Source organism: Ambystoma mexicanum, chromosome 6q, assembly GCF_040938575.1.
Source record: "Ambystoma mexicanum isolate Mex_15411 chromosome 6q, UKY_AmexF1_1, whole genome shotgun sequence".
In the NCBI taxonomy this organism is placed as follows: Eukaryota; Metazoa; Chordata; class Amphibia; order Caudata; family Ambystomatidae; genus Ambystoma; species Ambystoma mexicanum.
The window spans coordinates 389377240-389405096 of NC_090937.1; the positions used below are offsets into that span (position 1 = coordinate 389377240).

The 27857-nt window shown below is 45.4% G+C and overlaps 1 protein-coding gene across 1 annotated transcript; it reads left to right on the plus strand.

Annotated features, from left to right (window-relative positions):
- The first annotated feature begins 14492 nt into the window (after positions 1-14492).
- LOC138516060 (zinc finger MYM-type protein 1-like) lies at positions 14493-27133 on the plus strand. The gene is made up of 3 exons (XM_069630874.1): positions 14493-18499; positions 26603-26697; positions 27054-27133. The coding sequence occupies exon 1, from the start codon at positions 14594-14596 to the stop codon at positions 17054-17056; it is 2463 nt and encodes an 820-aa protein (XP_069486975.1). The 5' UTR covers positions 14493-14593; the 3' UTR covers positions 17057-18499; positions 26603-26697; positions 27054-27133.
- Positions 27134-27857: the final 724 nt, after the last annotated feature.

Here is a 27857-nt window from a genome sequence, read left to right on the forward strand (position 1 = left end):
GCCAAGTAATCATACTAAACTGATAGAAATGCAGACAGCCAAGTAATCATACTAAACTGATAGAACTGCAGACAGCCAAGTAATCATACTAAACTGATAGAAATGCAGACAGCCAAGTAATCATACTAAACTGATAGAAATGCAGACAGCCAAGTAATCATACTAAACTGATAGAAATGCAGACAGCCAAGTAATCATACTAAACTGATAGAAATGCAGACAGCCAAGTAATCATACTCTTGCACATGCTCCAGCTGAACATCTTTAATTTAGGGATAGAAATGTAGCCTGTAATCATCATTTTAGCTTAATGGGGGGTTTATGACTACATCACTTACTTTGCAGAAAGCAACTAATCCATCTAATAACTTTGATAATGCCCTCTCAGACTTATCTAAAATCAGGGCATAATCAGCACACACATCACTAGCTATATTCTGGATATATTTATAATATAAACAAAAGCATTGACACAACACATCCATTCCTCATTTCTCGGAATACAGGAAAATATGTAGTACTTTGCCCATAATGCCCGTAATTCCCATATCTCAAATTTGCTGAATTGCCCAGATTCGCTTACGGCATAAAATCAAACCATCTGCAAATCAAATGCTGAATGTAAATCAATAAAACCTAAAGCAATTTTTGCTTCCTCCTTATCGATCTATTTTGAGCCATCAGCAAGTGTAACATTGCATCTCAGTTTACTCACCATCTCGTTCCCTCTGATCCACTTCTGCACTGAACCTCACTGTCCCATACCCTGACTGTGCCTTCTCTCGCTTCCGCTTTTCCTCCCAATGGAACCCACTGCCCATAACAATTAAAGCCAGCCCAAATGTGGATTGCTTCAAAGCTCAGCTTAAACCTCACTTATTTGCTACAGAGGGAGCTCCCCTGCCCTCTCCCCCGTCCTCCATACTTCAGCCCACCACTACATCCAGTGAGGCTTAATAATGTCATTTTGTATATTTAATAAGTACTGCTTATCCCCTTGGTTAATGTTCCCTCTGTAAGTCACCTGTTTTCTTATATACATTTTGTTTCTGTTTGTTTGGTTTTCTGCCTGGCATATTTCCTAATTGTTTGCAACCTCAATAACTGGCTCACTACTTGTTCTAATCTTTATGCTACTGTACTGTACGTAGGAATGCTCCTGCCATCTGTGAATGTGTTATCGTACGTAGGAATGCTCCTGCCATCTGTGAATGTGTTATCGTAAGTCATTTCTAATCAAAATTGATATCCCGGTTCTTCAAATAAATACAAATACAAAATACATAAGGCATTGCTCTATTGGGCTATTTTTCATCTAAAGCCCAGTGGGGCACTAGATAAGGTATCAGAATCTATTGCCTAAGTCTGCAATCTAGCATATAATCATTTTCCATAAATCTTGGCAAAGCAGTCTATGAGCGAAATAGGCTTTGAACGGTCTCCCTTTTTAAACGTGTCGATAATCTCTGCCCTTTTCCAGGAAGTCAGGACAATCTCTGATTTCAGAACTACAATAAAAACGAGTGTCAAAACAGAAGACCAAATCAAGGGCACACACTTAATAAGATCAGCTGGAATCGCATCTGGGCCAGGAGCCTCAGCGGATTTGAAAGAAGCAATTGCCAGGGACACTTCGGCAATCAAAATGTCCACAGGGTCCAAGGCCTGAGGCATCGATATAAACAGTAGGTTGCATCGATCTCCCCTCCCAGACATGCGTCTCTGCTTCATTCGAACCTTGATACACTGGTGACAAATAATTACACCAAGCTATTGCATTCACACCCGCACAACTTCATTTCCAGAAAGAACGTTTCTTCTGGTCTGGATTCTTCACACTATTACATTAACTCATTCCTGGCACTACCATGAAGAAGGACAGGCCATATTTAGACTTTTAGTCGAAATATGTTACCTGTCAGTATAAAGTACATACTCGTTTTGTAAAATAGTAAAATGTTTATTCATTAATTGCATGAGTCATTGCACAGTGGCAGCACAATAGTCTCTCTCTAGATCACTGCAATGTGTTGTAAATATTTTTGGGATTTTTGAGAAAGGTATACATATGATGTGAATGGGTACAATGGAGTGCTTTGAGCGATTCATTTAAAACATGGGCAGGTCAAGGTGATAGGAATCACATACGAAATATTTTGCATAATACCATTTCTTACCCTTTTTGGTATTTAATTGAAACAGCTTGTTTGAGTGACTTAGTTATATGTGTTATGCTAAATTTGGTTAAAAAAATGAATGGAGATTTTGAAGCACGAGGGCTTTTGAATTCAAAACTATATAAATACTTCTTGCTGAAGAACAATTACACCAGTTACTGTGGTGGGCTTGTCTCCTGTAATTACCACGCCAGGATCCAGTTATGGTTAAGTACTTTATCCCAGTATACAGGTAAGTCCCCCTTGTGCAGTACTTAGATAGGTTCTTAAGAGATGTAACAGAATCACTGGACATCCAACACCCCAGCCAGCTAACTTCCAGCTGTCATTCCTCAGAACACTTACCCAGGCCTCCACACACATTCCATGCTGCAATTCCATCCATGCATTCACTCATGCACCCAAACATTCTGACAGGTAGAATACAACACCTTTCCCTCTGTACAGAGACGAAAAATCACCAAGCAATAAAATGCAATGGGAATCCGACGCACCACATAAACACACACCCCTAACACAAACAACGCAGTTGCAGTAACCTCACATCCACTTCAATTACCCAACTGCCACTCACACCAAACACCTCAGGCTCCCTGGAAGCCGTGTTTGGCCAAACAATAACAACCAGGGGAAACAATTCTGACAAAACCCCAAAAACATTCACCGAACTGGAACACATGCGTTCCACAAGACTGAACCAGCACGCGCGCCCTCCAATTCTTGTTGAACTTGAATAACTCTACCTAACACACCTCACTCTAAATCACCAATGAAACAACATTTTGTTCCTTTCAACCACATAAACAAAATCTTCCGCTCTGACACGCCTTTTTTCTTAAATAGTACCAAAACCACACGCCACCACCACAAACGACCAAACCATCAAAATGTAGCTGTTGCCCATTGAAAAACATCAATACTGCACACACGATACTCCACACAAGAATTAACTAGACAACGCATGGCAACCACAACCATGTACCAAAATTTGCATCAGAATCCACCGGCATTAAAATGCACCAAAGTAAACCCCACACATTGCTCACACAGCAACTGTGCATGGCAACCATGCATCAGTTCCCTACCAAAATTCGCCCGAAATTCAATGCACCGAAATAAACCCCAAAAAACTTTGGCTTGCAATTTGCTACCACCATAAGCACCACAATGCATCAGAACACCACTGAAATTCTACACATAACCCTTCCACCTGCTGCTCCCCACAACCCCACCAAGCATTAGTAACCAGAGGTAGCCCCGGTGGAATTGGTCACCTCAGTTCAGATACCACACCAAACAAACCCCAATACCAACACACAATTCAACACCTTACAAACAGATAAAGACCACAAAACACATTTCACAGTAAGAAATTAAAAGGTAAAACTTTTAAGTCAGAATTCCCTTTCCCACATGTCCAAAATACAGTCCTTTAAAAAACCCAAATCCCAACAAAACATCCCTGCACCCACATGTCCAGAATTGCATAGGATACGATAGCCCCAAAACCTTAATCCAGAGGACCTCCGCGTTCCTTCATGTCCTCCGGTGAGCTCACAGTGCACCCTAATGTCCAAAGAGAACAAACACGTAAACATCACCAGCCATTCCCTGACATGAGGCCACAATTCATTATTTTATAACAAGCCTCCAAAACTACACAGATTCCCTTTCACAAATCACCCCCCATCCCAGGGAGACACAAAAAAACTTCCTGCTAATGAGGCCAGAACACAGTACAATCAAATCCAAAATAAACACTGCACCAATGGAACATCTAGCTGATCTTAGTTAATCCTCCTGAATTGACAATCCTTTAATGTTATGTTATGTTGATTTATACCACGCATCGCTACCATCCAAGAGCAGTCTCCAGGAGCTGATGTGGATCTGCAAGAGAAGAGGGCTGGGTGTGTTAGTGAGGATAGGATTATAGGATAGGTTCTGAACCAGGAGGAACTGCCATCAATGAGCATTGTTTTGCATGTGGGAGTTGGTTCAGAGGCCACGCATGTTTTACCCGTTAGGATAGGACTCAGTGCCTCGGATCTGTGTTAGTGTTTGCGTTGGGTGTGTGGGTTGCATGAGGTTAGTGTAGGGTTGCGGTCGTGTGCACTGGTTAGTTGTATCCATAAGTGGGAGCCAGAGTCGCGGATGACTGTTAGGTGTTCGATTGAATTGTGTTGTGCTTTTGTGTAGTGTTGATGGATTTATGGACTATGTGTATGGGTGTGTTCCCTCTAATGTTATATCCAGAGTCTCCGAGGGGTCTGTTTAAGTGTGAGAATTATATTAGTTCTAGGTGTGTCTATGTGAAGTGTGGCTAGCCCCTAATCGTACAGTGGTGATGGTTATGTTGGAGGAGCAGGAAAGGGAGGGATTGGTTAGAATATCAGTTTTTTGACAGTGCCTCTGGAGTGTGTCTCCCGTTGCCACACAATGGTACCTTTCAATGTTCTTGGTTGTGGTCTGTCGGCCAGCACTGCCTCCCCCTCCACCACTTCTTCAATAACGTGGGACAACAGCTAGATTTGAAACACAGCAGAAGTGGGTAACACCTAGAACATTGGGTAAAATGTGTTCGTGCAAGTGCCACTAGATTGGGTCCCTGTGGAACATGTTGTGACAGGAGGAACATGTTGTGTTTGAGTGCCCATTTCCAAATGTTCTGTGGCAGTTTAGATAGCCCTGCAGAGTGTGTACCCCCCTGTTTGCTCCAGGAATACATGGCTGTGGTGCTGTCGGTAAGGACCAGCACGGTTTTCCCTTGCAGTTGTGTCTGAAAAGCTGTCAGGGCTTTGGATACAGCAAGTAGCTCCAACAGGTTGATGTGTTTGTTAGCTACTGATTGTGATCACGTGCAGTGCGCTGACTGGTGTAGAAGGTCTGCTCCCCACCCTGACAGGGATACATCCATGCTGAGAGTGGGTTTTACTGCCGGGGTGGTGAAGGATTTTCCCTTCAAAAGGTTCTACTTTAGCCACCACTGCAGAAAATGGACAAGGGCTGTCGAGACAACCACTAGATCATCACTCTGACCGGTTGCCTGACACAATTGGCTCGAGAGCCACTCCTGCATAGGACGCATGCATAGATGGACGTGTGGAATGAGGAAGATGCAGGAAACCATCATCCCCAAACAGACGCAACTCCAGCCAATCTTGTCCAAAAACTGCAACGGTTTAGAGTCAAACTCCCTCAGTATCACCAAGTATGTGCCACTATCTGGTTGAACAGCATGCCTCCTGATCTCAGCCAACCCATATGTGGGATTTCTCAATGCCGCAGCACCTCCTGCAATGTCTCCACCATTGTTTGAAAACCCCAAACTATCCCTAGAATCCCCGCCACTCCTTACTGATGTGACACCTCCTGCAACTTCTTCACCGTCGGTCAGATATTTCCCACCACTCCTACGATTCACCTTCTTTTCAGTTTTCCTCGCCGCTTCCCATGGTCGCATTTTATTCTTTTCAGGGGATAATGCCTTCATGTTCCCATCAGTGACACGTTTGCTCCGTTCAATGCTCATATGGTCACCATCACATCAGCCTTTGTTTTCTATATCAGCACCAAAGGATATGCGCTGTGCCCCAGTTGCCATGGAAAAAAAAGAAACGTGTTGAGCTCCACACCAATGGTGAAACATGTAGCAGGGTCCTTTCCTCAGTATGTGCACTTGCTCTGCACAACCCAAGCAAAGAACCAGTAACAAATATCCCTCCACCACACGTGACCGGCAAGGCAACACCGATCCTCTGTGCTGTTAGAGACCTCGTGTCCCAGGGTAGCCTTCGTCACCACCAAACCTGAGCAGGTCCCTCCTGCACGGACCACCACCAACCGCCAAATTGCTAAAACCAAAACTTGTACTGGCACCTCCAGTGATGTCTGTACCTCTGGTCACCCAGGGTGGCACTGTCCTGCTGGCACACCTTTTCACTGGCCTCCCGCACAGCTGACTTGCCGGCACACTGCACAGTTCCCCTGGTGGCACCCCTGCCACAACTCGCACCGACCCACCTGCAAATATATGGACCAGCATGCTCCTCTGCTTGGCCCCCATGTTTCCTGCTGGCACCTGCCTAGGTGTAGACGGATGAACCTGAGGGGGCAGTGGCTGTGTAATCCTGGCTGCTCACCGCACCACAGCTTACTTGTACCTCTTGGCTCCCGAGAGAAGACCAACTTGTTGCCAAAATGTGGTGGGCTTGTTCTCCTGTAATTACCACACCAGGCTCCGGTCAGGGGTAAGTACTTTATTATTCCAGTATACAGGAAAGTCGCCCATGTGCATTACTTAGATAGGTCCTTAGAGATGTAACAGACTCAACCACTGGACATGCAACACCCGAGCCAGCTAACTTCCAACTGTCATTCTTAGAACACTCACCCAGGACTAAACAAACATTCCACACTATCATTTAACAACTGTGATTATGATAAAATCACAGAATGCCACTAATTTACCATGAGTAACTACTTGAACAATAAAAAAAAAACTTGGCTTAAAAAAATACTTCCATAAGTCATTTGTTACTTGATTAGTGTGTGTTGTTCTGGTATGAGCAACATGATATACCTTAGCATGCATTTGCAGTGATGCGCTCACTGGGTGGAGGGCTGATTTCAAAGTAACAGGTTTGAATCTTGGCATGGCCAAATTGATGTTTCATTCTTCCAAGGCCAATAAAATAATTAAGGTGATTTCAAGTCATCACAATACTTGTTATTGATAAGCAGCGCCAATAAATATGCGGGTCGTGTTCACAATGGAAGCCGCCTCTGCCACTAGACATGTGCAAAAGGCATACTTACAACAGCTGCCTCTTATTGGCTAATTATGACAGAATTTCCTAACTGGCAATGTCGGGCAGCAATAGGAAGTTGAGTGTTTACCTTTAAAATAGTAGTTTGCATGCAAAGTAACTGTGGAGTAAAAACAGTTTGAAGACCAGTAAAGCTGGCACTGTGGGCAAACTACTGTCCAACGCTTGCCCTCGATTATCACTCATTCATCTGAAGTAATTGCTCGAAATATATGCACAAATAGAGCTCCCGCGTGGAGATTTTCTGCCGAGTCTTGTTTGTGTAGCTCATGTTATTGTGCTCTCTTAAACTACAGTGAAGTTAAAATGTTCCATTACGAATGCATGACCACAGGCCTAGACGCCAGGACTCACACTTGACGACAGATGGAAAGCCCGCGAAGCTACAGATAGGGGGGCGGGGGGAGGGGCTACATACCAGAAGGTGTTCTCCTTGCATGTCTAAATCCGATGTCAGTCAGTTCCTTTCACGCAACAGTGGTTTACATTCTGCACCTTGAGGTTTTGTAGTTGTGCTTGTTGCCAAACCTTTGGGCCTCCTAACCATCAAGTACAAAGGGATGTTTGCCAAAAAGGAAACAACTGCCTCAAGTCACTCACAGGTGTGTTAGTTGTGAAGCTGACACATATTCCCTCATGCTTTCCTCGCGTGGCTGCATTATTGTACCCATCATATATTCTTATTGAGCTGTAAGGTCAGAGCTATAGGCAGCAGAATGGAAGGAATCGAGGTGGTCTGCAGGGACGCTCTTGCGACCTCTGGCGATTGGCCTGCGACCCCTGTCAATCTCTTGCGACCTCTGGCCATTGACCAATCAGAGGGGGAGGGGGCGTGGCCACAGCGTGCTGCGACGCTTGTGTTGGCCTCCATTTTGATTATTTCACGACGCGAAACGCGTGTGGTGCTTTCTCGTCTTGCTGCCAGCTGAGGCTGAGTTTGTTGTGTCCAGCTGCATCCACCCACGTCGATCCACCCCCGCTGAAGGAGGAGGCCAGGCCAGTGACTGTGACTGACTTCGAGGCGAGTGAGTCGAGAGACTCGAGTCGAGCGTGAGCCGAGGTCGCCGCCGACGGCAGGCCTCAGGCCGCAGCACCAAATTCATTTTACTGACGTGCAAATATGTGCCGACGGCGGCCTGCAAGCTGCCGCCGGCATATATTTGCAATGTAGTAAAATGAATTTGGGTGCCGACGGCAGGCCTCAGGCCGCAGCACCAAATTAATTTTACTGACGTGCAAATATGTATCGGCGGCGGCCTGCAAGCTGCCGCCGGCATATATTTGCAATGTAGTCAAATTAATTCGGGTGCCGACGGCAGGCCTCAGGCCGCAGCACCAAATTAATTTTACTGATGTGCAAATATGTGCCGGCGGCGGCCTGCAAGCTGCCGCCGGCATATATTTGCAATGTAGTAAAATGAATTTGGGTGCCGACGGCAGGCCTCAGGCCGCAGCACCAAATTCATTTTACTGATGTGCAAATATGTGCCGGCGGCGGCCTGCAAGCTGCCGCCGGCATATATTTGCAATGTAGTAAAATGAATTTGGGTGCCGGCGGCGGCCTGCAAGCTGCCGCCGGCATATATTTGCAATGTAGTAAAATGAATTTGGGTGCCGACGGCAGGCCTCAGGCCGCAGCACCAAATTAATTTTACTGACGTGCAAATATGTACGGCGGCGGCCTGCAAGCTGCCGCCGGCATATATTTGCAATGTAGTCAAATGAATTCGGGTGCCGACGGCAGGCCTCAGGCCGCAGCACCAAATTAATTTTACTGATGTGCAAATATGTGCCGGCGGCGGCCTGCAAGCTACCGCCGGCATGTATTTGCAATGTAGTAAAATGAATTTGGGTGCCGACGGCAGGCCTCAGGCCGCAGCACCAAATTCATTTTACTGATGTGCAAATATGTGCCGCGGCGGCCTGCAAGCTGCCGCCGGCATATATTTGCAATGTAGTAAAATGAATTTGGGTGCCGGCGGCGGCCTGCAAGCTGCCGCCGGCATATATTTGCAATGTAGTAAAATGAATTTGGGTGCCGACGGCAGGCCTCAGGCCGCAGCACCAAATTAATTTTACTGACGTGCAAATATGTACCGGCGGCGGCCTGCAAGCTGCCGCCGGCATATATTTGCAATGTAGTAAAATGAATTCGGGTGCCGACGGCAGGCCTCAGGCCGCAGCACCAAATTCATTTTACTGACGTGCAAATATGTGCCGGCGGTGGCCTGCAAGCTGCCGCCGGCATATATTTGCAATGTAGTAAAATGAATTTGGGTGCCGACGGCAGGCCTCAGGCCGCAGCACCAAATTCATTTTACTGACGTGCAAATATGTGCCGGCGGCAGCCTGCAAGCTGCCGCCGGAACGTATTCGTTAGTAAAATGAATTTGGGTGCCGATGGACCTACTGCACTCAGCATACCTTCCAATAGGAGCAGGCTGCATACAGCACACACCTCATCTGGGGCTTTTCATAGCCTTATATTGCAGTTATGAGTACACGTTATTCTGCAGGATTTGTAGCACAGTACAGTATGATATGACGAATAAGAATGATATTTTGAATGTCTCACTTAGAGACTGTAAATCATTCTGATTTCGTGTATCCGTCTTGTAATATAGCTCAGAATAAACGCCTCCAAAGAGCCGTTCTCTCTTCTGAATGATGGCTAGTGCCGGCGGAAAATGCCATGCCTTGTTCATAATGCTTTACTGCTGCTCTATGCTGCCCGCTGTAGGTTTCTCACGCTGTACATTCACACGTATTGTTATACTTGACATCCGACATGCTTATGTGTATCCGATTGAGTTGCAGAGGGGTCCTTTGACAGCCGCAGCTGGCATGACTTATTGACGCACATGGTCGACGTCAGCGCCGTTTAGTCGACGCATCTGACGGCACGGGTGATAGCCGTAGATAATCACTGATGTTCATGGTGTCTCTGCTGAGTACCCTCTGCTCCGCTGCTGTATACCGTCACCGAAACCATTACTGTAACAAAAGCATGAAGAAACAAAAGCAAATGTCCTGTAGTTGCCCAGGTGTAATGCTCCAATTATGGTAGCCAGGGGTTTCCGGGGAAAAATGAGATGTCTCAAAACCAATCGCAACGGCAGGCCGCAGCACCAAATTCATTTTACTGACGTGCAAATATGTGCTGGCGGTGGCTTGCAAGCTGCCGCCGGCACATATTTGCACGTTAGTAAAATGAATTTAGGTGCCAACGGCAGGCCGCAGGCCGCAGCTGCAGCACCAAATTAATTTTACTAACGTGCAAATATGTGCTGGCGGTGGCTTGCAAGCTGCTGCCGGCACATATTTGCACGTTAGTAAAATGCATTTGGTGCCGACGCCGTATCCGGCAAGCTCATCCATGCGGGCATCGCTGTGGTGCCTTGCCGCACCTCTCCCCCCCAAGCAGGAGCAGGACTGGAGCCAGGAGGGCACTGTGATGTGGCAGGGCCAGGGCGTCTCTGTTTTCTCTCCCCCGCAGGCCAGGAGCAGCCTTTCGTTGCCCAAACAAAAAAAAGAAGAAACAAAGAAATCGGGAGTCCTGATTTCTTTGTTTCTTCTTTTTTGTTTTGCATGCATTTGCACTGGGACCACCTCCTGCCGCAGACACCAGTAGGGGCCTTGCCGGAGGAGCCAGCCATTGTTGGCGTTTCCTGTCCTGACTGCTGTGCTTCGCACTGGCACACCCAGTTTCTTCTGTGAATCACTAGCCCAGTGTCACTATAATAGGAAAAAGCTACCTTGTAGGAGGTAACATTTTCATTCTTTACCATTAATTTCGCACTCGAGTAGGCTGAGGCAGTACAGACTGTAATAAATACGCAGGTGGTGTCAGCAGTAAGAATAATTAGCATGCATACTATTATGATGATGCATAAGTGTGAACATCACACCATTTATTGACATAAAATATGGTAATCGAAGTGGATTGATCTTTTCCTAGCAGATGCAGTCATTTAAACATTCAGCACTTTCTCTGCATCGTTTACGCGGGTTTGAACATGAACACCCCCCCTCCATTTAGTTTGTGCTATACCGGCAGCCTTGCCTTGTGTCATTTTGGAAGAGACATTCTCTTGCATTGGCAATGAAGTGGTCTCTTTGGAAACACAGCCTTCCCCAGTGCAAGTAGGGGATGCATTGTGGGGCTCTGTGCGTTCGAATGGTGGATAGATTCTAGAGAGTGAATTAGCATTTGCTTCTGGAGGGCATTATCAAGCCCATTAAACCTTAATTATAGAACAGTAACAGTATATACGTGTTTACTGGTAGAGCAGCATTACAGCGCATTATACTTTCCTACGCAATGATATGGGTGTGATTAGGCACACATGTACATGTCGTTTTCCATATTTACTGCATAACATCCTGCGTGGTGGCACGTCTTGTAGACAGGCCCATCCCTGCATACCAGTGTTTCTCGCTGATTTATTTAAAGGCCTGTTTTGCTTTCACTGAAGCACTGGCAGGCAGTATGTGCAAAAAATGAGGACACAGCACTGCTTTTAAAGATAACATAATTGTGTAAAAACATATATTGTAGGTGTAATAGAAACCATCACAGCCCCTGCATGGCAAGGGTCATTCAACTGTAATCCTGTAACAGGCTAGAGGACTTGGGACTCCGGAGCGTGTGCCCGCCCGCACCATGGGGGGCCAGGGACCTCGCTGGTAATGCCGACGGTCGTCAGGCATGACCCGACCATCAATGCACACCACAAGGCGGGTGCATGCAGGGGGGGGCAGTTCTCAAGGGGCCCAGAGGTGCTGGGACCTGCTTCGGAAAAGCTCTGCATGGCAGGCCCTCTGACCATGGTGTAGTGCTGGCATAGCGCAGTAAACGGGACACATAGGCAGGAGTCTGTAGTATTTTTGACTGGTGCACGGGCGGATGGGCGCACCTCCTCTTATTAACTTGATGACACCAATTCATTTTACTAACGTGCAAATATGTGCCGGCGGCGGCTTGCAATGTTGTTAAGCTGCCACCGGCACATACATTCTTAACCAGCGCCTCTAGGACTCGTACTAGTGACTGATAGTCTCCCTCTTTCAGCCTGTAGTTCCTCTGCCTGTGTTGTGATATTCAGACACTCCTATTTCAGATTCAGAAGATGCAGGTGTGCAGGGTTCCACTGCTCAGCACACCGGATCACCACCTTCCAAACCGGCCAGTGGCCACAAAGGTCATTCGTTGCCTGGTTCCCCTAATCCCAATGTTTGTCCCTACCCCATTTCCTTCATTTGAGCATATGTCTCTTCCAGGGCGGCTCCACCACCCCCCTAAATATTTTCCAGCATGGACTGATGGACACTGTGAACTGTATACTCTCCAAGGCCACACATTGCTCACAGTTGCCAATTCTCTCACAGTCCTGCAATATACATGGGCGTCCCTCACTATTTACCCCATTCATTCAATCCTTCGTCTGGGGGACTTGCACTGTAGAGGTTGGTTGCTCTACAATATGGCAACCTGTGGTGAGCAGAGGGGCAATGCCATGGTGTGCAAAATGAGCAGATGAGTGGTGCCAAAATAGGCGGAAAGGTCAGGAGAAAGAAACTGAAGTACAGAATAAGTGACTACGTGACAGGCAGATGCAGTGTGATTGTGTTACGCTCTGCCACTTGCCTTTGATAGTGGTTCACCTAAGGCCTGTCCTGGCCAGAGTGCAGGGCAGAGTCACATAGCTGTCAGGTCACTGGATTGGTCTGAGTCCAATGAAAGTAATCACCTACCAGCCCACTGTACAGACAGACTAATGTGTTGCATGCTATGTCCTGCAGCCTGCCTTAGAGTCACATAAATTACCTGCCACTGTAAAAAGCAGTGGGGTCTGTCACTGAAATCTGTAGGTGGTAGGACTGCTTAAAAAGCAGTAGCCTACTGCCTAAATCTGTAGGGTTGGCAAGCATGTTAGTATAATGAATTCAGTGCTGGCACGGCAACGGCTTTACGTTAGGGAAAGTAAGCAAGCCGCTGATGCCAGCAGCACCAAATTCGTTTTACTAACTTTACATTTTGTCTTTTATAGATCATGTGGGGGAGGGATTGAAGGCCTTTTTAATTCCTGCTGTAAGATAAGTCATAGCCGGTTCCATGTGCCCACGACCCCAGCCATGGTGTCGATGTGCCCCTCGTCACTGTGCCCATGTGCCCCTTGCCCATCGCCACTGTGTTCATGTGCCCTCCTGAGCCCAGCTTACAGCAACAGCTTATGCAAATTATACTGCTTAAATTAACCACAGGCAGATGAAATCCAAGTCATTTGTGGCCTGCAGCCTATACATTTTGCAATGCAGTTAACTAGGATTTTACATTGTGACAGGACATTATGTAAACTGCTCCTTGCCCGAGCCACACACTCAGCCTGGGCCTGCTGCGGCCTACAGAGCTAGTTCCTAGAGATCCTAGGACAATGGTGCATAACATGCATCCCTCTGAGTTACAGAAGGTTAATGATGAATCGTTGCCGGGCCTGAAGTCATTCTCTAGGTCTGTCATGTGCAAAGCCTCTGTGGTCCAGTTTGTCTCTGCATGATGCGTGCACCCCAGAACTCTAAAACTCTATTAAAAATTAATATGGTCTGGTGTTGCACAAATTAATCTTTCTGATATTTTGTTATTATTTTCAGACCTGCATCTTCGTGTGGAAGTTCCTTCCTTTCTGTGTTCTGTTGATGATCTGATCTGTTATTCCATATCTATTTATGCATTGCAGCCTTGTCCTAGTTGTTTCAACACAAAAGATGGCTGTTTCTCTTCCATTTAATCAGTGAACAGCACACAATTAACTTCAAACTGTATGACACTGAACACATGCTTCACTTCAGTTTTTTGGGACCCACAGGTTTCCTTTTTTCTTAGAGGCAGAGTTTGAACAGGTTGCAACTGTTAATCTCTCAAATGTAAAGTATTACCCTGACAGATAGGACTGACCTAAAAGTAAGCTACGAAAATAAATGCTTGAAATCACTGCTTAGGTATGTACTCAGTGCTCCAGATAAGATTTTGAAGTGGGACTATTGTATTCCCTATTTTGTAAACTTGGAAGTAAAATGATTTTTAGGGAGTAAAAATGTAAATCTAGTTCCCCACGGCAGTATTTTGTAAGCAAGTAAAAATGCTTTAACTGAAAAACTGAAAGGTTTTACTAATAATTATGTTGCACCTAGTTACTCATACACATTAAAAGATCATGTGCATGTCTACCGATCGAGCAGTAATAATAGTACTTTCTTCCTTTGGAACTACGTGCGCTACCTCTCCAAACATCCATGGAACTGTGTGCATGAAAGCAGGGGCTCAGGGTCTACAGTGTTTGTTTCCTATTTTTGTTGGGAGTATTTGTAATCTGTTTTTCTTTTTGGGGAGTACTCGCTTATTTTCAGGGAGTACAGTGATAAACTTGTAAGCCAAAGCAATACATTTCAGATTTGTCTCCTCTTTGGTATTCAGTGGAAGTGGTCCTCCAAAGAAGAGTGAAGCACAAAAGAAGCCAGGAGGACACTGAGGAATCCATCATTTGCTTGAACAATCGCTTCTGATTTAGCAGTACTAAAAAAACGAACATGTCTACACCTACAGGAAAACCAAAGGATCCAAAACAGAGGTCAATCGTTGATATGTTTTCTCCAAAAGCAAGAGGAGCTGGCCCTACTCCAGGCTCTGATTCAAGCAAGCGCAAGAGGTCTGATGATAACTCAAGTGGCAGTTCAAACACAGCTGCACATGTTGTCCAACCATCGACCAGCACATCAACTCTTGCTGGCAGCGAAGCTGCTTCTTCAGGTGCAGACAGTGCATCTACATGTGCTGACATTGGTTCACTATCTCCACATGCTGACTCTTTGTCTACAGCTCCACCTTCCTTGGATGACCTAGCATCTCCTTCATTTGTAGTGGCCACTGAAGGCTCTTGTTCACGTGCAGACATTGCTGTGACGGTTTCACGTGATGCTGATGACCCAAGCAACACTTCAACGTTCCTGGATAGCGCAGAGTGCTCTTTCAACCCTGATGTTGAGGATTGTTCTTCCCGTATTGGCATGTTTGATGATCCTTCCACTGGTGCTTGCTCTCCCGACATTTCACTCCTCGGGGAGAGCACAAGCAGCACTTGGTTGCAGAGCGATAACAGTATGCAGATGTGTCTAGCTGAGCAGGGCATTCCAAGAAGATCTCCAGCTCCCAATTTATATGACAGTGTGGTGACTGATCTGTCCCCAAATCCATGCAGTGACCCTGTACAGCCAAAACTTCCTACATACCCTGTAACTGGTTCCCGTAAGTTTAACGGAGACTACAAAACATATCCTTGGGTAGAGTATTCCGTTCTGAAAGATAAAGTATACTGCTTTGTATGCAGACATTTTGGTCCTAATTCTGGAGGAGGGGGGCGTGCACGTGGCAATGTTCCATTTGTTGATATTGGCTTCGCTAAATGGGAAAATACACGTCGTTCTTTAAAGATGCACTCAGATTCTGATAAGCATAAGTCTTCGGTTGTAGCTTGGGCAGACTTTAAGCGTGTACAACAGACTACAGGCCCTCACCACTCAATTGTTTCAATGCTAGAAAAGGTTGGGGACCAAGAGATTGAAGAGAATCGTCAACATGTGCTGCAGTTACTAAAGGTTGTATGTGTTTTGGGTCGTCAAGGACTTGCTTTCCGAGCCACAGATGAATCGCAAGACTCCCACAATAAGGGAAACTTCATAGCAATATTGCGTTTGCTGTCTGATAATAATGAACTTCTTAAAGTAAAAATGGCTAGACGATATGGGCAATACACATCTCCAGAGTATCAAAATGACATGATCTCAGTTGTGGCAAATATTATACGTCAGAATATCGTTAGGAAAGTGACAAAGCACTTTGCAGTGTTGGTTGATGAAACCAAAGACATTTCGCATAAAGAACAGATGAGCTTTGTCATCCGGTTTGTAGATCAAGATGGGAACATTCAGGAAAAAGCCATGGGATGTTACCACATGGAGAAGTTGGATGCCTCCAGTTTAGCTGCAGCCATTGACAAATCTGTACGCAATGCTGGCCTTGACTGGAAGAACTGTGTGGCACAATGCTATGATGGGGCATCAGTTATGAGTGGCTGTTTCAATGGAGTGCAAGCGAAAATAAAAGAAATTGCTCCACAGGCAGTTTACATTCACTGTCATGCACATCGTCTAAACCTTGCGTTAGTGCAAACTATCACTAACATACAAACAGTGAAGGATTTTTTCTCAACTTTGCAGGCTGTGTATGTGTTCCTTTCACAAAGTTCTCCTCGGCACAAACTCTTTGTAAAAGCTCAAACAGAAAGCGGTCTGGAAGTACAAGAATTAGAAAGACTTTGTGGCACTAGATGGTTTTATTGGTACGCGTGTGTTAATAAAATAGAGGCTCGATTTGAAACCATTATAGTTGTTCTCAGTGTAATAGAATCATCACAACAACGTGACAAGCAGGCTTGTTCAGAAGCCAGAGGACTTCTCCGAAATATGCAGTGCTTTGAGTTTTTGCTAACTTTGTTAAGTATGGAAGCAATTCTGAAAAAGATTCCTGTGTTATCTGATGAACTTCAGAGAAAGCATCTTGATTTGCCAGATGCGAGTCACCTAATTCAAGTGACAAGAACTGCCCTCGTCAACCTTAGACAAGAATGCCATTGGGTGAAAATCGTCAATGACGCAACGGAATTGGCAGAAAAATGTGGTATTGAAACAGTTGAAGACCACGACCGCAGAGCTTTACCAGTAAGGCAGCACCAACTGAGCAGCAAACTCAAAGAATACCTTGTTGGTACTACTGTAGGGAAGAGGCCTGGACATTATGGGCACTCTGAGGATCGAATGCCACAGACTGAATGGATAAAGCAAGAGGTGTTTTTCTGCACCTTGGATAGGTTTGTAAGAGAGTTGGATGCTCGTTTTATAGATAACATGGGGCTTATCAAGGCTGCCTGCATGTTCAATCCAAGGGCTAAAAATTTCTTGGAGGACTCATCTGCAGATCTTCTTGCTCGGCACTAACTAGGGCCCCAAGTAGATTATGCTGCATTGCATTCAGGACTTGACACTGTAAGGGGCTATTTATCTGGAAAGACTTTAGCAGGTATTCACTCTGTCAGGTACTATCTCAATGAATCTCCAAGAGGCTTTTCTGATGTCCTAAATCTGTTGGATCTGGTTCTTGCATTGCCGATTACAACTGCAACAAATGAGAGGTTCTTCTCCTGTTTGAAAAGAGTTAAAAACTATTTGCGAAATAGATGTGGAGACAACAGACTTAGTGATTTTTATGGCATGTGAACCTATAGAGGTTGACGAGGTAAATTTGAGTGATGCCATTGACCGATTTGCTGACATGCGACACAGGAGGTATCCTCTGAAAAGATGAACCATTATATTCTTCGACGCTGTTAGATTATAGCTCAATTTTCCAGTTAGGTCTTTCTTTTCAAGTCACGCAGACCTAATCAGCACCACATACAGTCTTCAAAACCATCTGCTACTCTCCTACACTACCAGCCTCTTCTCCTCATGAAGTCAGCCATGAGACATCGCTGATGCACTACAACCAGTTTGTCTCATCTTCAAAACACTGCATGGTATGCTGTTGAGTTTAGTCAACATCCTATTTTTTACCAGTGAGCTAAACAACAATGGACCATTACGTCAGAAACATCATGTGTGTCTTTAAAATGGCATCATCGGCCACACCGCCGGCATCCTACAGATTTTCAGTCTAAGCAACAGCAAGACATTCAATTAGCCTTTTCCTGTGAAGCCAGACAGGCACTACTAGTAGCACAGCCACAAGCATCTGTCAACCGCCAGTCTCTTAGAATCTGAGTAGCCTCCATCAGCATCTTCTTGACAGGTCAGCCAGAAGCTGCAGCACAGCTGGAGTCGTGTCATGAAAACATTTGCTATCCGATTCCCGCCTGGCTCTTCTTCATTTCCAGTCAAGGAAGCAATGATGAGCCATCTAAGCAGCAACTTCCATTAAGCCAGTCACCAGCTACCCCACAGCTACAGTTCTTTCTTCACAATGCCAGCACCGTATCCTTGATTTGTAGTCAACCAAGCAATGATGAGACACACCCAGTCAGTGCCCTCTGTTAAAACCAGCCCGGCACCATCGGCATCACAGCCAGTATTCTGTGACCTCAAAACAGCACCTGCCATACTTGCAGCCTCTTCTCTGCCAAACACCTGCAGCTCCACTACCAGAGTTCTGTGACCTCAAAACAGCACCTGCCATACTTGCAGCCTCTTCCCTGCCAAACACCTGCAGCTCCACTACCAGAGTTCTGTGTCTTCTTGATCTGTTGCCATTGAACACTCACAGACCTCTCCTCTGGTTTCCAGTCACCTAAGCAACAACCTGCCTTCGAGTCAGAATCTTCACCTCACATGCCATTGAAACAGCAGCACCGGCACGTCTGTCAAGCCACTGTTCTGCTCAATCTGGTAAGAAACTACATTTTAAGTCTTATGATCAGAGTGAAGGAAGAGCAACTGTTGGGCATTATCCAAAAATCTATATAATAGTACTAATTGTTGGAATGTGTACCATTGTGGTGCGGGGTGTGGAGGACAATGAACATGTAGGAACAGAAACCTAGGCATATAAAGAGTGTTGGTGAGTGTGGGAGTAATGCAAAATGCAGCCAGGATTTTTCCCCCATAAAATCTGGGCACTGAACTGATGAGGCTTTTGGTACTGAAGTTTGTATCACTCAGTAATGCACTGTATGCCTTGAACACATTTTGAACTAATCTTTTGGCAGCCAAAATAACACAAGCAGAAGAGTCATTAAAAACTGAGGATGCCATACATGTTTTCTGGTGAAATATTCTCCAATCTCCCCTTTTATCCTGGCTTTCCCCTATCCCCGTGCCCGCCTATCCGTCCCTGTCCCCCCAGAATGTGATTTCGCTCTGTAGTCCTGTTGAAATAACAGGGCAGATCCACATAAAGAGGGGATTGGGGTTCATACACTTCACGTGGCAACATGGACCTTGACACTGATACATATGATGATCCATTCTTGTATGAAAAGTCAAAATACACTGATATCGTAACCATTTTTTTCTTAATGCACTGAGCGATAATGCTTTATTAGGCCACTTCCTGTGATGTCATGGTGGGGGCGTGGTCTAATGACATCACTTCCTGTGGGGTGTGGTCAAATGACATCACTTCCTGTGATGTCACTCTTGGGGGTGTGGCACTGTGATGTCACTTCCGCTACCCCTGGCATTTTGGTGAAATGACGTCCCTGGTGGTCTGGACTGGATAACTTGAGTTTCCTGTAAAATTATGGTGTATGCCACCTAGATAGATGCGTTTATAATGTTATCAGGCGTGGCCCTCGACCCAGTGTGCCTAGCGGGGTATATCAAGTTATCCAGCAATTGCATTGCCATGTGTGAGGGTGCAGTGTGTGCTCCTAGTGTCCTTTCATTCTGATACTCGTCATGCAGGGTTCCCGTTATAAATCTGGTGCTGCACGTGCCAATGCAAGTAAGGGGGGCAGTGGTGGATGTGCTATTCACACGTGACACTTGGACAACTTCAGATGCCGGCATGTGGCCGTTGTAATATCAACAAAGATTGGCTACTTTTTTCATTGCGTGAAACATGCCTAATACTTGTTAAGGATCAACCTCCAAAACATTTCACTGACAGAACACCGTTTTACTTGAGAAAGTTATAAATATGCTTGCATGAGGGGACTTATAAAAGTGCGACTTCGACTTCACACGCCACTCCGCTGAGAAGATGAGAGGCACCAGTTCGATTACTGCATGATTTATGAGTCCACTTTGCACAAAAAAGAACATGCAAACATCAAAAAAACCTACCCAGATTCATATGCATTGAAAGATGTTCATTTAGTTGAACTGCAACTCCTTGCTGCTGATGCATTGGGTGCTACTTCTGTGTACATCGACAGAAAATATCATGAAAGCAACAGTGTTGCAGGGACTAGAGGGAAGGAGAGACAGAGGGACTGACAGATGAACAGAGATGGAAAGGACGGACAGGTGGAAAATATCTAAAGAACTGCCAAAATGGACTGTGCTGCTTGGACACGCTTCTGGAAACGCGCCAGTTCTACTAGGGTAAATGAATGGCTAGCATTACAAATCAGCTGAATTCTTCCAGAAATCAGTGAGAGTGGACTGATGCTGTTTCCAGCCACTCTCTGTCACAGTCAGACTGAGGGTCCACTTTTTGAGGGCATTTAAATGTGCTAATGAAGCATTAGATGCAGGATCCCTAAGGTCTGGGAAAATGCCAATTAGCAAATAGTTGTCTAATCCCCAATGACATTCGGAAATGGCACCTGTGCCCCACTGCCTTCTGGGAGGCTCAGTCCTCAAAGCAAGTATTCCCCTTAGCAGCAAAACCCTAGCCAATTTATCATATGGATAGCTCATTTGTTGTGAGGGAAGAAAAGGATACAAGTTTAGTAACTCTTGAGTTTTGCACCCCCATATTCAGTTGACTCTAATGCACGATGCATGTTAGATGGCCAAGCACCCCTAACCTGATCCTACTCTCATACATTTACCAAACAGACCTACCCTCCCTTTCCTACACAATGAGACGCTCAGGAATTAACTTAGTACCTTGGGATGTGTTGAGCGATACCTCTTCGAACTCCTTTGGTCAACCGCACCAGATCCTGCAGCTTCAGGGTTCTTCCAGGTGCGGTACCACTGGCCCCGCCCGAACGCTTTACCGGCGACCCTAATAAGTACGCTATATTCATGAACCAATGGCGCCTTCATTTTTTGTGCCAGGCTGGGGCTTTTCCCAACGATCAAACCAGAGTTGCATTTGTACTCTCATATTTAGGAGGCAGTGCAGCGGACTGGTTGATACCGCTAGTAAACCAGGATGATCCATTGCTTCAAGACTTTGAGGAATTTCAGCAAGAGATGGAGAAATTGTTCGCAAGGCATGCTCAAGGACAAGCTTTGGACAATTAATTATTGTCACTTAAACAAGGAAACCAAGACTTATTGACCTACAACGCAACCTTCGATCATCTCGTAGCACAGACAAACTGGCCAGAAGAAAAGAGGACTATGCTCTTTTATCAAGGGTTGAGTGGGGAACTTAAGGATGTTCTAGCCCAAGTGGTGAATCCCCCAAGGGATGTGCAGAATACATCAACTTCCCTGTGCAGTTCGATCAGTTTGCAAAATCGAAAGATGGACTGCACAAGGGCTGAGGGGAGGTTGGTCTATATGCGACCACGGGACAATCAAGCCAAATCCCATGAACAAACTGAATCAATGCAGATTGTTGGATTACAGAGTCAAATCTCCAAGTCAGAAAGGGGGAAAAGGAGGCAACAACAGCTCTGCTTGTATTGCGGGAGAGCAGGACACTTCCTCCGGGAATGCCTGGTGAAACCATCCAAGAAATTGGTTGGAGCAACAGACAAAGATGACGAGGAAAAAGAACAAGATTCCGAAATCTCCAACATCTGCCAAGCATAGGGGTCCACATGTCGAGCGAAAAGAAGGAATCTGTACAGACCTCATATCTAGTCATCCCGGTACTTTTGGTCAACCACAAACAACTGTCAGAAATACATGCCTTGAAGGCATACATTGATAGTGGAGCCATGGGAAATTATATTGATCAAGATCTAGCTCCTCGAATAGGCCTTCCTCTCTGACAAAAGCTGAAATCGGAAAACATCACAACAGTGGATGGTTCTCAGTTATCGTCTGGGCCAGTGATGCAGCATACCGAAAAAGTCATGCTTATGTTTCAGGATAGCTTCGATCTCATCAGTGCTTCTCAGTTCCAGATGATACTAGGAATGCCTTGGCTGGAAACCCACAAACCGAGGATTGACTGGCGAAAACGAGTTCTGACCTTTCCTCAAGAGTGTGCTAACACCTGTTACAATAGAAATGTGGGCAACCTGAGACCAAAGACGAAAACAATTTTGAAACTCACTAATTCCTTACCACCTGAATATCTGGATTACCAGGATGTTTTTCAGAAGGAGCAAGCGAATGCCCTGCCACCACACAGGCCTTACGATTGCCAAATAGATCTGGTGCCCGGAGCCCAGATCCCTTGTAGTCGGATTTAGGCACTAATGGAGCAGGACAACCAGCATCTAAAAACTTACCTGGATCAGTACCTGGATTACGGCTTTATCCACCCGTCCAAGTCCCCTGCCTCCTTGGCTCTCTTTTTCGTACTTAAAAAAGAGGGCGACTTAAGAACTTGTATTGACTATAGAGCACTTAACCAGATCATGGTAAAAAACAGATATTCACTGCCACTCATCCCGGAGCTTTTGGATGAGGTAAGGAATGCTCAAATTTACAAAAAACTGGATCTACAGGGAGCCTATCATCTCGTAAGAGTTAAAAAGGGGATGAGTGGAAAACGGCTTTCCTAACTAAGTATGGTCATTTCGAATATCAGGTTATGCCCTTCGGGGTATGTAATGCCCCGGCGACGTTCCAATTTTTTATGAACGATGTGCTTTGTGAATTGTTGGACGTTTGCGCACTCGTCTACATTGATGACATTCTCATTTACTCAGCTTCCAAGAAGGACCATGTCGGCCATGTACGAGCAGTATTGGAAAAGCTTTGACAGCCATGGCAGTTTGCCAAGTTAGAAAAGTGTTTCTTCCATGTAACAGAAGTTGATCTTTGGGCTTTATGCTCACACCAGGAGGTGTTCATATGGACACACGTAAGCTGGATGCTATCCTTCAATGGCCATCACCGACATCCACTAAAGGAGTACAAAGTGTGCTCGATTTGCCAATTTTTATCGTTGGTTTATTCCTAGGTTTTCGCAGATAGTACATCCAATTACCTCCCTGCTGAGAAAAAACAAGAAATTCCTTTGGTCTCCAGAAGCGGAGAACGACTTCCAGGAGCTGAAACTTGCTTTCACTACAGCACCGTTCTTCGACACCCTCGGTCAGACCTGCCATACGTGATCGAAACAGATGCCTCCAACACAGCCATGGGGGCGGTACTGTCACAAAGGGACCCCGAAACAGGACAATTGCATCCCATAGCATTCTGGTCCTATAAGCTTTCTACACCAGAGTTGAACTATGCAATCACAGACAAAGAACTGTTAGCAATTAAGGCAGCCTTCAAAGCATGGAGACACTAACTTCTTGGAGCAAAACACGCAGTAACTGTCGTCCCAGATCACCGCAATCTGCAATACTTGAAGACCGCCAAAACCCAATCCTCAAACCAATTTGGTTGGGCTCTTTTATTTGCAGAATACGATTTTATCATCACCTACAGACCTGGAGTACGCAATGGGAAAGCTGACGCTCTGTCATGCATGAGTGAGGGCAAAAAAGCTTTTACCACGCCTGAGTCCGTGGCCATCATTCCAGAAAACAAGTACGCCACAACCACTTGTCTGGATGACTTGAAAACCGATCTCCGAACTCAGATGAATCAAGCAACACAACAGGAATGGCTAACCAGAGGAGACCAATACACCATTAAAAATGATCTACTGTACTTTCAAGAGAGATTATTCATTCTGGACAAAAAACTGCAAGATCAAATAATAGCAAACTATCATGATTCATTGGTGGAAGGACATCCAGGAATTGCCAAGACTCAAGCTAAAATACGAAAGAGTTATTGGTGGCCAACTTGCAGAAAAGACATTGCCCAATTTATCATGACATGTGGTGTCTGCACACAACATAAATCTCAAAAACTAAACCCAGCCGGTTTACTGAATCCATTGATGGCACCGCTCAGCACCGTGGCATACGTTGTCAATGGACTTCATCACAGATCTTCCTCCCTGCAATGGACATAACACTATCTTAGTAGTTGTGGATTATTTCTCCAGAATGGCCCATTTTATCCCATTAAAAGGACTCCCCACTGTTTCCACCCTTGCCACCATGTCTTTGGAACAGATTGTCAAATTGCACAGGTTCCCATCATTACCAATATCAAATCGAGGAACTGAGTTTGTCTCGGCACTCTGGAGGAGATGCTGCAAGATAGCCAAAATCGACCTCCGGTTATCCACTAGTCACCATCCTCAAACCGATGGCCAAACTGAACGGACCAACCAGACCCTGTAGCAATATCTCAGGTTTATGTTGCAACAAACTTGGGAATCCTGGAAAGACATACTTTGGTTGACCAAATATACCTACAACAATTCCATTTACACTTGCACAGGACAGACTCCATTCTACACAGTGCATGATCGACATCCTCGAACTTCCACTTTTGATTCACTTGACGAATTGGAAATGCCAGCAGTAACAATCTTACATAAAAACATTGCTAGGATTCTTAAAGAAGCAGCTGAAAATTTGACCAGAGCTAAGGAAAAGCAGAACATTTTTGCAGACCGAGACCGAAGGGAAGCCACATATTATCAGGTCAGAGACAAGGTTTGGTTAGCCGCCGAAAACATTCCTCTAAAAGGACCACTAGCCTTCCGGCCCCGGTACCTGGGGCCTTATCCCATCAAAGCCGTGACAAACCCTGCTGCCATGAAATTGGAACTACCACCTAACATGCAAATCCATCCAGTATTCCATGTTTCACTCCTGAAGCCAATGAAACCGGGAACTCGGATTGAAGCACCGCACAAGCCCAACATCTTAGAAGGGGAACCCGAATACGAAGTCAAGGCTATTCTGGATTCCAAGATAGTGCAATCTAAACTGTACTAGATTATAGACTGGAAGGGTTATGGACCTCAAGATCGTACCTGGGAACCCAGTGAATTCGTCCACCCCCCACGACTGTTCAAACAATTCCATCATGACAATCCCACCAAGCCAGGACCAGGAGAAAGAACACCTGTGAGAAGGGCCTTGAGGGGGAGTGCTGTCATGGCCATTAGGCCAGAAACACTGACCCTGCACCATTGGCGCCAGGCTCATGAAAAAATATAAAATTTACACACTTTATTTTGTGCAAAGTACTTTATTTTCCTTACAAGAACCTCCAAATGGGTTTATTTGTGTGTGGCCACTGGAGAAAGCCGGATTACACGTGTAGCATCCTTTAGGAGTGGCTGGGTCGGGCTGGTGAGCCAAGGTTTATGGGCGTGGCCAGAGCTAGACTATTTAAGCCCACCCAGACAAGCGCTTTGCGTTATTCTGCACTAATGGCAGCGTAACGCTCACCACCACCTGAGCGCATCTTACCTTGTTTCCAGTTCCCAGCCTCAGCATCTTACCTTCCGTTCATGTTACCAGCCTCAACATCTTACCTTTGTTTCCAGCTACCACCTTCAGCATCTTACCTTCGTTTCCAGCTACCAGCCTCAGCATCTTACCTTGGAATATGTTTCTTCGGCACGCATCATCGTAGTCTCTGGCATTCTTCATTCATCTCCAGACCTCCGGAAAGCAGCGCTCCAACTCCGACATTGTGGTACGGCGGGCCATTCATTTGAAGACGCTGCCTGCAAGGGAAAAAGATGAAGACACGGTTAGAGTTTGCAAAGACATAACGTTTAAGGTCGCGTTTTTATATATATATATTTGTGCTTAACCTTAAATCAACACTCACCTTCTATCGGAGCATCACAGACTCCATTCTCTTCCAATTTGGTCTCGCTTTGTCCACTGCAGTTACCGCAGGGCCACATTTCATCTGTTGGGAGAAAGCAGAGGAAAGACATCATTAAAAGATACGGACAATAATCAGGAATCAACATCACAATATTAAAAGCCATAAAACACTTACCATCAGAAGGGTTTAAGCCACAGCTGGTCTGGGCTGCCACGTACAATGGGCCAGTGAAGGAACTTGGCCCATCAAGAAGCTCCCCTGCAGTGAGAAGCAGGACGGAGAGTTCATCATCATTGATCAACAGGTAGGACTATATGGGTCGGCGCATGCTTACCACACTTTGGGAAGAAGGGTTTGCGAGAGACAACAGTCACATAGCCGCATTCTCACAATCTCATATATCCACGCAGGAGCAGTGTCAGCAATTATCCCAGCCTGCAGCATATGTGCAGGGGAAGAAGTTAGACAAAGGTGATCCACTTCCAGGGAGGGCTGCGACCGTGCCCCAATGTCCCTACAGAGACCAGGTGAGCGTAACAGCATCGCAGCGAGTACGGATCTAAATCACTGCAGGCTACATGAAGCTCATGACAGCTATCCTTTATGAATAACAATTCATCGTTAAGGGTGAGTGACTTTTTCAGATTTATAGGCTACATGTGACACTGTACTTTACTAAGGGTTGTCACAGGATACAAGGAACTGACAAAAATTTTGTTATTTCACAGTGATCTGCAACACTGCATTGACATGGGCTTTTGGCCATGTACACCTTGCAGGGCATTTATCTACCCAGGGGCGCACCATACTAGTGCGCATGTTCCATGAATACTGAGAAAACTGTTAGCTTGACTTTGTGATGTTGGCACCGCACAGCGGTGAGTGCAACTCCTTTATCCTATAGTTGTTTACGTCTCAAAAATGACTTCACAATAGAGTCTTCCCATATAAGCTAGGGTCTGGAATAACCAGTTGACGTCTCTTGTTTCCTAGATGGTGACATGCTACAGACCTCATACCTGTACCGTGATGTTATACAAACATAGCTATTATTGATGAAGATGGAATTTTCTAGACCACCTGGAGAGGTACACTTAATGATTATTGTTACTAATCTATGGATAGCCAGTACACTAACCTATTAAGAGCTATCACACTGTATTCACCAGGGATTGTGAGGTGTCATCATAAAGTATGACTATGTAGAAAGTCTCACTGAGGTGAGCCACACATCCTCTGTGATACCCGGGAAACAATGTTATATGATGGATCAGTTCACATCCTTTAGGGACTCTATCTCTACTACATTGATAAACAGTGTTTACATTTAGAATTTTGACCATGGTCTTGTTAAACTAAAATAATTGGTAAAATGTAAGATTTATATCGAAAAGCGTAATTCACAACATACTTACAGTATCTTTTGTGTGATATTTCTCCACAGTCCAATTAGGCTCATGAAGAAGAGGATTGCCCCTCGAAACGCGCCAGCCATTCACATTGGATTTATGGATAGCTTTGCAGATTCATTCTTTGTTTGAATGCATTTTTGCTGTTAATAAACAACTGAAGTATGTATTGTGTATATGTTCTAAACTAAATCCTTAACTGTCTTATGACGGTTCTTTATAGTGTGCAAGGGACGGCAGGGTTCCGATCTTGGATTCTCTTTTTTTCTGTACATAGTATTGGTTCTGTGCCAAGGCCACAGTTCCTCCCCTGCACCTTGAAATCTCCTAGAACAAATTCAATTCTCAGCTAGAACTCCTTTTTACTCTGAATTTTGGTGTGCACCAACAATCCTATATTCTTAAGTGCCTGAATTTGCCTGACCTGATTTGTGGGACATGCTTAGTACAATGTATAAGAGTTAGTCTCAGTCACCCTCATCCTCAGCGTAGTGCTTGTGCAGAAAGGGAGGGGTTGGGACATCAGATCCTACAAAATAGGAGGGGTTGTATGTACAAAAAGGGGGGGAAAACCGCATCTCACCATCGGCTGTCTGGCCCCCTTCTCCCCCAAGATCCCTCACCCAGATGATCCTCCCGCACTGGTACACCCCCACAAGCTGGATCCAAAAGCAATGGCCGTGTGCTGGTCACCTGGATAAGTCCCAGAGGACTAGCGGGCAAGACACCATTTGGTTTCTCACTGTTGGGAGACCTTTCTGCAATTTTTGTGGAAGATGACATCAATGTCCACCATCTCCTCTTTATAGTTAGCACCACAGTGTGAGGTTTCCAGGGAG